The sequence below is a fragment of the Vanessa cardui genome, chromosome 24 (genome assembly GCF_905220365.1).
Source record: "Vanessa cardui chromosome 24, ilVanCard2.1, whole genome shotgun sequence".
Classification (NCBI taxonomy): Eukaryota; Metazoa; Arthropoda; class Insecta; order Lepidoptera; family Nymphalidae; genus Vanessa; species Vanessa cardui.
In genome coordinates this window covers 924976-937228 of record NC_061146.1, presented here as the reverse complement: position 1 = coordinate 937228, position 12253 = coordinate 924976, and the positions used below count along the sequence as shown (strand labels likewise).

The 12253-nt window shown below is 30.5% G+C and overlaps 1 protein-coding gene across 1 annotated transcript in view; it reads right to left on the bottom strand.

The window, feature by feature from the left end:
- Positions 1–11980, bottom strand: part of LOC124540010 (E3 ubiquitin-protein ligase MYLIP) — a 28671-nt gene extending 16691 nt beyond the window's left edge. Inside the window, exon 1 of the mRNA XM_047117407.1 lies at positions 11639–11980. Within this exon, the coding sequence (XP_046973363.1) occupies positions 11639–11722 (84 nt within the window). The 5' untranslated portion in view covers positions 11723–11980. The remainder of the gene's footprint in view (positions 1–11638) is intronic.
- Positions 11981–12253: the final 273 nt, after the last annotated feature.

Genomic DNA, 12253 nt, shown 5'->3' with positions numbered 1-12253 from the left:
ATAAAATTATCAATTAAATTACCCAGGTTAATATAGAATGCAAAGTGACATCTAATAAGAAAAAGAATTAAATACTTTAAGGTCTCTATGAAATATACTCAGCATTATAATTCTTATACTTCACTTGGCAACCAAGAACAAATAATATGAAGTAGTCATACATGAAACAATATTTGCATATTTTTTAGCACATACTAACGATATACTAACTTTATCACTTCTTAAAAATGATTTGATGATAGATTATGAAGTTGTTCCAGAAAAAGCCTAAAATAATAAAACAAAATTCTTTGTAAATTTTTAAGTCATATTTTCTTACTATAATATCGATGTATTGCTTGCGAACTACATTTAGTTCCTTTTTCATTAAGGACATTCAAGTCAAAGTGTCAACTGTATACCTTTATGAGTTCTGTCATTAAAACGACATTCAGAATAATATTTTGAATACAGTCTGTATTTACATAGCTGTAAACAATTAATGTTTCACATACTTTCATTTGCGAATAACATTTCAACTATCTTAAGCGCCACAAGTGTTATTTTCGCATATCTGTTCTATAAAAATAATAAACCTTTATCTATGGTTCAAACTAAATACGCAACAAGCAATAATAAACTTTCATATGAAAAATTATTTTACAAAAATATATACATAATTTGTAATCAGCTGAAGTTAATTAACATAAACAAATGCATCGCAATTACCTGAAGTTGGAAAACATCGTTGTTGTGCGATATCTACAAATATCAATATTATTGAATTGAAAACAATCGGTTATGACAAACAACTTGTTTTTAACCTTGGTTTTAACAGTAAATTGTTTTTGTAGCAATATTGCAATTTTTAGGTTATATTTTGCTTGCGAATGCTAACCTTAACCATCTAACACATGGCGTTATTAGTCTTGCTTTAATCGTAAATAGTAAGGAAACCAAAATCAAATTAACTCTTTACCATAAAGTAGATACAATATTTATAGATTAAATGCGACTATGGAGCAGAATTTACTGTAAAATATTTGAAAACTTATCAGCTATATGAAATGGAGTCTTACGCAAAAAGCGTATAGGTATATAATAATAAAGAGTTTATTAGTAGAGTCGTAAAAACGTCCATGGATCGGGGCCGGTAGCTAAAGTAGCATTTTATATGCGCAGACGCCGCCTCGCCTCACGCATAGCATTTAAATGAAATGAACGCGCATTTGATAAATACAATTTTCATTTGTAAGCTGATTATTGTTTACTGTTGAATTCATATTAATATTAAATAGACGTAATACTTTAGATTCTAATAAACAAATCAGATGTAGGAGAAACGTCTTAATGTTAAAAAACACCAATTAATAACAGCTATAATGGTATCATGACATTTATGTATGAAAAACATAAAATATATTACCATAACTTGTCCTTGAAATTATTGAAACGCAGTTACCTATTCAAATTGCGCACAAGTTTAGCCAGTTTTCGCGCGGAAACTTGACCACCATTTTGTTTTGCGCGGTACACATTTTTATTTCATAGGCATTTGTTGATTACTTTGGATTAAGATATGTTAACGAGTGATAAGTGATTGTTATCGATTGTAGGTCAATATTATTTATTTTTATTCATCTTTAAAAGGCGTAACAAATTTAAATAGAACTATGCCATAAGAACAAAATACTTAATGCGATTTATTACGTCGTCAACGTGTTAGTATAATGTCTGACAATTGTTCGAAATTCAAACCATGGTCGATTAAAGTTTTTATTACAAATAAAATATTTATGTAGGCTTAAGCTCAACTTATTTTGTTGTAAGAAATTCATCGTCATAGTTATAATCAACGGTTTTGTTTAAAAAAAAATTATTTCATTTTCTATAAATACAAGAAATAGATAAGTATATACCTAATAAGAGTTATTAAAGCATTATGAGCAACTTAACGAGGTTATCAACTGCCATGACAACAGGCGTCGTTAGTGTAAAGATATCATCATTGTTGATAATAACAATTGTAAATGTTTACTAAAACTTATCAGTTCGAGCAAAGAAGATTATTGATCTTGACTTTTTTACGTAAACATTTACCATCGTGATTTCGACTTTTATGTCACCTTTTCGAGTTCTAGAACGAGTGAACGAATTATTCCTTTATTTCACAAAGACATTAGTTTCATTATAAGTCCTTGTTGTATTATCAGCGTAGTACGAAGCGACCTCGTTCTCAAAAATCAATTTATTACCGTTATTTCCTTTGTTGAACACAGGACAATGATTACTCGACGGATTTCAATGTTATTTCTATAAATATATATTTATATAAACAAACACATAATTTAATTAAATACAGTCTATACTGTATAGTTATATGGACAAAAGGTACACATTTGTGTTACTGTCTCTCTCCATTTACTTATCAAGCTCCTCACATGGCTTTGGCGTTTTTTTAAATATTCGATCAAGATCAAGTTTTCGTTGTACATGTGGTCATGTGACGTCATATCGGCACATGACATGACAACCTTGGAACTAACACAAAGGTACTTAGGTGCCGAGGCACGAGGAAATAAAGAAATGAGACTGAACTGTATTAATGTAGTTATTACGAAGTTGTTACTTTATTATATCCAAGTTCAAATATATTATTCTACTTACTTGGACTATTACTGAGTATAATGTTTGTAAAGTAAGGATGAATTTGCATAATGCATTGATCTCTTTTGTATGTACATACAGGAAAAGAGAAGAAAGAAAAATAAAGAAAAAAAGCAGCTTGTAATGTTTACCATAGGTATATCTTTTATGAACGCTAAGGCGTGGTTACTATGGAGGTAATTATAGCAAGTCGGCAACCAAGCCCATGTGCCTAGAATATTGACGCAATGTTATGTAAGGCGAAGTAATAATGCTCGAGGATATAGTTGCATGTATGTACACATCTAAAATTAGAAGAAAACGTCTGCTGTTCCGTACATTTTGGTTTTGAGAAGTTCTGATTGGTCAATTATGATAATTGGCTGTCTATAATTGGATATTTAGATTTGGAATTTCGACTATTGTGAGATGCGGATTTGAAGCATAGCGACACCGACATCTAAATGAGGATTTATTTTCAAAATTTAGATATTACCAGTCGACAAACAGATAACCTTATTGCTAATTTAGTCGTTATGTTAGTTTTTATTTAAGTGTAATCATTTGTATATAACTACACAGCAACTCAATGACTCAATGAAGATCATATATTTCTAAAGATGGATAATACATAAGAAAATCGAGTCATTGACACTAATTTGTAGACTTGGAAACCATCCAAAAAGCGTGCTTAGCAGGCGTAGGACACGTGAGCTTTCCTAATCAGATATTTGCCAGAGAAACATTAATTTAACAGACGTTACGCTAAAAAAAATGTTTAACATCTGACTCACTAATTATTAACAAATATTTTAAAAGTGTGCTTCTATAGGACTACAGACTTTTGGAAAAGAGTATTTATTGATTTATGTAATCTTAACATATCGTTTTGAATATAATCGTATCTTATGAACTTAAATTATTTTTACGGATATATAAGTAACTTAAATGTTTTAAAAGATACATAACTCATTTTCCTTAACATTTAATCGAGGAAAATGACTAACATTTGTTTAACATGCATCGTTTAATCATTGCAAATGAATAATCATTGCCTAAGATTGCAGATGCATTTGCTGCTTCTTAAAGTCATTTATTTGTTTTTAGTGTAGAATATCTATATACCTATCACATATAATTATCATCAATTTTCGTTGTTACACGAAGCGTGCTAGTGGCACTATTTTTTGTATGTTTTTATATCGAATTTACACGAAAATATCGTCAAAACAAATATTATATTCATATCATAATCGACTTCAAGATCAGAGCCATATTATAATTTAGCAAATACGTTTAACTTCCATAAGACCTCTGATGAGCTTTAAACCTTGATCGTTATTACTAAAATATACATAATTTTAACATATTCATATATAAAGATTTTTTCTTTTTCGAATTCAAAAAACGTCCATCAGATTAACTTTGAATTGAAAAACGCTTGTAAATTGTTATTCATTCGATATATACTGGGATTACATCGGATCGTAAATAAATTGTCTTAAACGAAATACATAGTACATATAATAAAATAGCGCAATAAGAACTATATACGAAATATAGATAATATAAGGACATTTAAAAAGATTTGCAACAATTATAAAATGTTATTTTGTTTTTTTAACCAAAACTGTCAAAATTATTTCAAAGCGTTTGAAAAAAATAAACACCTTTTTTATGATTCAAAGAAATCGTGACGCGAGTGGGGTATCCTTAATTATCATGCACGTAAAGTCGAGAGAGGGGATGGCTTACGTGACTAGTGCAGCGTTCGATACTACCTTTGGTGTTCCACAAGGCTGTGTAGTAAGGCAACTTTTATAACATATCCGTTCCATGTGCCCTTTGAATATTCTATTGCCCCTTTTGATAATAATCAGGTTATAATTAGGAAATGAAAATAAAAACGGTAAAAAAAGGACTAAAAATCATATCAATGAATTAATTGGTATTTAATCGATCATAACACTTGGCCTCTACTTAGATCGTTAAAAATGCCATTAAATATTGGTGCGTATTATACTAAACGTTCAAATGAAACTTCAATTAATTTGTTACTTCTTGATGCTGTCGTTTACATCACATGATGAAATTCATCTTAAACATCATGATGTTCATTATAAAAGAGTGGGTTAATATAATGTGTGACTCATACATAAGAACAGTAATTTCTCGCACATAAGAAACATGTTTCAGATAACTGTGACGGCCTTACTGGGAGGTACGTGGACTTGGGAGTATCGGGAATGCCAAGCGAACTTAGCATCTAAACGTGTTTTACTAGATTTTCCGTTTTCGTAGCGGATAGCACATATAACCATAACAGTTGATCATGTAACATTTTATAATTACATAACCTTGACGCTAATTTAAATTAAAAGTACTAAAAAGAAGTAACTATTCAATGATGGTTAACTGCCAAACAAAGTTAGTTTAAATTCTCCTGACAATTTTAGAAGACAAAAGAGCTACTCTTATCATTACACCAACGTATATGGTAAGGAAAAATCAACAAAAAATCAAAACAGCAGACGTCCTCAAATCCTTATTTTAACAATGCCCCCTACACCGACCCTAAATAAATAGGATAAGGGCAGACGAATAATGATGTAAAACATGTACATATGCATGAATTTTGTCAACTGTTTGTTCAATTTCTACTTTAAATTTGACGCTTTTTGAAAAATGAATTTTGCATTGCAAATACGAAAATATACATTAACACACTAATGTATTCAAAATTGGTTTTTAGGTTGTAACACGAATGGAAAACAATAGTTAGATGTAATTTACTAATACACAATTAGAACACTAACAATGGAGTATAAGGAAGTGATCAATTGAGCGCGTCACATAGAAACAATGGATTCATCAAACAACTACGTCTATTAGACCCTAATCTTGATCAAACAGTACAGGTACAGCTTGGATATTGCAGAGATTTCTGACTTCTGTATAATACTTCTTACTAGATACACACCGAAACGGTTATTTAAATTTAGATATTTCTTTTATCCTTTTAAATAATTAAATAATAACAATAGCCACCCGTGACAAGTTTCAATTGATTATGATGATGACGTCATCACAGATTATTAATCGTTGGCTGCTTTAGGCGTCTTAAGCCGCATCAACGATCAATATTATCTATAATACATAGAAATGAAATTAAATTCAATAAAACGATAAATAATCCCGTGTTTGTGTCTCAGCGGACTATCTTAATGATGAATTAATGTCGCACTCGTGTTTATGAAATCAATAAAATCAGAGGATAGTAATAAAGATATTGATATTGCTAACATTGAAATGAAAGAAACAATTATTCAATTTGTATATTGATAAGGGTGCGCCGGCGCAATCAGCAGCGTTGGTCATTAGCGATATCAATTTAATTTAATTATTCACATTTATAACACTACGATATTTCTGTTTGTGAAATTGCATTGTTTTAAATTATGAATAAAGGAAACAAAAGAAACAATATTATAAATACAAAAGAATGATTCATGACAAAAACAACATAAAGGAAAAATAGGCGTCGTGAAGAAAACACTCAGAAATTTTGGACTCACAACTTTGACGAAATGGCTTATATTTTTATTTCTAAAATATATTCCCATGTATTTTAGTTAAATATGTTATTATTTATAAAACAATAACGCATAGTGACAGATATCAGGTCGTGTCATTGATAAGGGGGCAACATGGTCATGGGTAAGAGGCTTATCAGGAAAAATAATTAGAAATAATAGCACAATTAACAGTAATTATGTGCAGCCTGACTACACGATCAATGGACAATAGAGAGGCTACAATTTGCATATGTTTACCGAATTTTATAAAAGATAAATATGAATATATTTTGTTGCTAGTATTTTGGATGCGAATTTCAGGTCTTTCAGGATAGACACATAAAAATATATCTCGATTTTCTATTGATACTTTTTTCACCAGCAGCTCGGTCGGCTCCGGTCTAGTTTGCTGTGTTTGAACAACTGTACTTCGAAAAATAAGTACAGGCGTTTTGAATAGAAGCCGAAATTGAGGGTGCAGTTGTTTGCGTATCCTTGTCCACATATGGCACGGGTTGTCTAGACTCTCTGAATGGTCGCTTTGACCAAAATCCATTTTTAAAATAAAAATGAGTATCAAGCATAGAACTATAAGGAGGATAAATCAATTGCCTATGAAGAAGATCTAGGTGAAAACGTGCTTTTACATTTCATGAGCCATAAGCCAGATTTCAAATTCAAATAACACCCCAGACATTGAAAATATAATCATTTTCATTTAAATAACTTGGATTTAGTTGTCTGAATACAAATGGTTATAAAATATATCTTATCGTTTATTCGATAGTGGATTGATAGCAGATCCCTGAACCGGATCTACATTTTTTCATTCGTACGTATTAATCCGCCCCCTAACGCATGAAGGTCGAAATGTCTGGATAACTTTGGCAAAGACCTATTCGTATCTGTCATTAGAATTATGCTATTTCATGAATCGTTTGCAGCGGATTTTGACGGTTGTTTCAATGACATTTATTTTAAATTATTTAAAAAATATAAATGCAGTAGCATTATTATTTCTAAATGAAAAAACGATAATAATTTTAATCATTAAACTTATGTCAGACGATGCATCGTGTTTCGGTGATTTTATAGTGAATAATAATATTGCATATATTATATCAGATTAAACCGTTTTGCAATATGTGCTATTGTCGTGACAAGCATTTACAGACATTTATATCCCTATCGTTTTTTCAAGATTATTAGAAGACATTATTTGACCTTTGTTTTCCAAAATCGCCTCTATGTTTTATGTCCGTTGAATCGAGACAAACTTTTGAACTATTTGAACAAGTTACGGTATTTAAGGTTCTTTTAAGTCGCTACAATTGTGAGAATACGAAACAACTGAAATAGCAGACATTTCTCATATTCTAAGTTAAATCCCAGACCGAGGTGACACAGTAAAGTAAGCCAAGGTTCGGCAAATCGTGCTCCTGGTCACGTATTATCTTCCAACCATATAAATAGACCAAATCGAACAATGAACAAAATCAGGAAGAAATTTTATGGTACATTTTATAGGTCGGACCTTAACTGGTAATGTTTGAATTTGTTTCAGTAACAAACATTTTTCGTCAATCACTTCGAAGAGTGCAGTGACAGCTATGATGTTCATAATCATTAGTGTTTTCATATTTCATCTAGAGAGATAGCGATGTAACTATTGTATATATATGAGCAGTCCTGCGATGTTTCCGGCTTTGGCCAGTGATATTTCATGTCGAGAGAAAGTAACGCCACGACATGTTTCTCCTCTTAAAACTAAAGAAGTACACGTGATTGTATAACCATGGCAACATTTAAAAAATGTAAGGCTGAATGTTATTATACCTCGATCAATTGAGACCCAGTAACCATGAAATGAGACAAACTTGGCACTGGGTTTGTTTACATCGATATCGTATGAAAACAATATATTGGAATGTTCCTAAATTAATGTTTGCTTTCCGAGCTAAATCACTAGCAAGTAACCTATAAATATACATGACATACTTCCAGTCAATTGAAATATAATTAATATTGGGATTCAAGTTTGGGGTTAAATTAACTTTATTAAATTAGTTTTACGAACACTTTTTACCGAGATAAACCGACAAGGAACTTTTCCGTCTGTTCATACATATCGTACCCAAATTAAATTCTTTTTTAAGTGCTATATTCGTGTTATGGTAAAGGAAAACGTCGTTAAGAAACCTGTTTTGTAAGAATGGAAAATATTTATCCGCCTAATATATCATGGTAGATTTCATACATGTTTTCGATATTCGATATCATGTTTTGCATATTACTAACAGGCTATAATCACGTATCTATTAAAATACTTCGAACTGGGTACAATAGACCGGCACGGTGTATTGTGACGTCACAGGACAAAGTCCACGGGTCCAATTGAAGAGTACAACGGTTCGGGCGATGATGTAGGCTATCCAAATAAATATAATGGAACTTTGATACAGTTGAGATGAAAAGACACTGTGAACAGAAAATATTTAATCAAATTTAATAAAAAGTGATTTCTATTTCAATCTTTACGTATACCTTTTTTTAAATTTTATTTTTGCTTTTTGACAAACTTCAATGTAATCATTAAAAAAATGCTCATTTTTATTTTCACAAATTAAATAATGATTACGTTTCGAATTTTAAATTATGGTCAAACAATATATCTTCACATAAGCTGAGTAAGCTTGACTGTTTATTGCTCAATTTGTTTATGTTAAACTATATATGTCGCAAGAGATACAACTATTTTAACGCAAATCTAAGTATTATTTTTGCTTATTGTGCTGATATATGACACTTTGTTTTTCAATTAAACTCATTTATGAAATTGACATTTCGCAATACATTTTTAGGTCATAATAATTTGCTTAGTCCGTGCTACGTAGATAAAAATCGAATAATGCTAAATAAAAAAAAATAACAATCGCTTTCAATATATTGTTAACTTATATGTTTTATATAAATTGTACATAAGATTAAAGCATATTTGTTTTTTAAGATATATTATTGAATGTCAAAGAAGGTTAATTAAAATCTTATTGTACTAGCAACCAGTCCCTAATATACACCTTATTTTATATACTAGATAACCGGTTTGACTTCACACTTGGATATAACAGGATTATGAAATAGGTAGGCAGACTGTTATATGATCCGACCAATGGCAAGAACTCACCAACGCGCCCTTTACAATAAATTATTATTTCCGTATATATTTATATCATATAAGAATTGTTAAAGATATATAGTCAACAAACAACAATTACTAAATATATATAAGTAGTATTTGTATATATGGTGAAGTCGGCTTTCTCTTGGCAAGCGAACTGCATAAGTAATGTACAAACCACAAACTACCCCAAAAGCTTATAAAACGAGGTAGAGTATCTACTAAAGGTTTTAAAATAATATATGTTTATATGTAATTTCAATATTCATACTTACACTTTGAAAGCATAAACCCTTATATATCGTTTTTTTTTCAGTATTGAATAATGAAAGCACTTGTAATGGATTACATTATTCAAAAGCAATCGAAATGGTGAAACATAGCGCATTCTATGTATATTCTAGTCCTACTGATTTAGGTATTATTATTTTGTTAGGCCTAATTCACTAAACAATAAACAATTATATAAAACCTGTTTGGTACCTAATCTGTGCTAAAAACAACGAGTCTGAATTCGTACGCGAATGATGGTGACCTCACAATTAAATTGAGCTCTTCGGAGTTTGGACTCTCGTCTGTTCGCGTTAAGGCCGCGTGTTAGCTACCCAGGTGATGCAATGACAGTTTAGTACTTACTTGTTTTATTTTTAACATTTATGGGAGTTAAAGATGATGTTACAATCTGTTTTGAATGATTAATGTTTCGGCTACCTGACTTTAAGTCATTTCTTTGATTGTTTTTTAATTTGTAATGAGACATTTGATCGCTCATTACTGTTCTTTTTTTTTCCAACAAAATCTGATTGCATTTTTCGATGTAAAAATGTATTAAAAGCATCGTGTACTGTATTTTATATTACTTATTAATAAATAGTTTGTATGATAAAAAAGTCTTAGAAAGTTGAAAGTACATCATTTAATAACGAAAATTATCTTTTTATTTATTTATAGTATGAAAATATTCTTATCAATAATGCAGTTTTCGTCTACCAAAGAAAGCTGAATAGGTTATAGACGTTACTGTTCGAAATACAAAAAGTGTACATTCGTACCGATCACGTAGCGCGCACGTGTTTATAGAGAGTCACAGCTGCTTGGCCGGTTTGGACTTTGGACCCGCGCTACAATCACCGGTCGCGGTGTTACGAACGCGAGAACGCCTTGCCTTGATTCCGTACCGAAGATAATCATTCACGCTTTGTTACTTGGCGCTACGTTTTATTTTTAATAATAAACTTATTGGTATTTGATATCATTTATGATCGCGATTTTATTTGCTCGTTACATGTAAAAAATACTATCATCTATAAAAATATTAATTATCTATGTTAGATAGATACTAGAAAGCGAACACATACTTCTGTACATTTTGTTATAGTTTAGTATGAAAAAAATAAATTCAGATAGCATTTAGAGCTATTTCTGTTACCCAACTATAAAACTTGTAGATATTTAAAGGGTACATAACCACTATAGACCTACCTAACCGGATGACTAAAGTAACAGCAAAATTAAGGAATGTTTTGTATTTTACAAAAACAATTTAGCTCAGGTATGAAATCTACAAATTATAATATTGTTATTGTGGTTGTAGTGTCCTACATTTCGGCGTAAAATACTAAATTTCCTTGAATCATAAAAATAGTCATTTGAAATAAGAAACATTTATCAGATTGTCCTAAATCTACATTATTATATCACATTGGAAGAACGCCAAACATTTTAAAATTTTAGGCGCCAAATGCATTTATACATTTTATTGCAAATTTATTGCAACTAAATTATAAATTAGCTTTTTATAGACATCTATATTCAAAACCGTGTATTGATAAATTAGGCGAGGCAGGCTCTTTTTAGTGAAGGTGAGATATGACAATAGGAGGTACAAAGTCCACAAGGTGGAATAGACGTCATAATATTGTAGAGAACGTGTCAATCGCTTTCTTAACAATACTGTAATATTACAATAATACGTGTAATGTTATAATGTACCAATTATATGTTATAAAATCTTATAAAGAAGGTTTTATTTTAAAGTAATATTGGAGTTAATATTCATGTTGCTTATACCAAAACACGAATGCTTAACTAAAAAATATTGTACTGTGAAATGAAATGTTAATAACATTTAATATCTTAATTTATTCTATTTCTACACAATGTAATATACATATTATAAGTAAGTAAAAAAAAAAAAACTTTTTAAAAATTTATTAAAGTTTTTTTTTTAATTATTGGTTATAATTGCAGTTGTACTCACTTTTTCCAGACATTGCTGTCCAATCGAGTTAGGTTCCACCTTGACTTCCAAAATCACAGAATTAGGCTGGCTGACTAACCACATTTTGAATTTTATAAAACTCAGAAATTTGCAAAATTTATAAAAAATTTAGGTCGAAATTACTCTGTCTTCTATATTCCAAACAAACACTTATGTTTAATTTTTATCTCACACGCGTAAAAAATTTATTTAAAAATGTCTTTCGTAATTCGCTCTGTGAAATGTTTATCGCGTATTCTTTGTGGAAGTAAAACTGTGAATACTTCCAAACGACGGCCATACTACGTTAAGTTTGCCACCGAAATGATAAAGAAACAGTGACGTGCTCGCTCACCGACTACTGGATTTGCTTGAAAAACCTACCGGTTTATCGATTATATATGATAACATTAAATGCATTGCTTGTTTTATTTGAATATGTGTAGACGTATGGAGTAATAAAATCATCGATGTAGATTGCTCACGTCAGACAAACAAATACGATATCGAGATATGGGGCGAATGCCCGGTGTTGCATCTATTGGACATTTCGTTTATCTTGCTTATATTAGACAAGGACAAAACAGGTAATGACGTATCACATATGTCATGAAA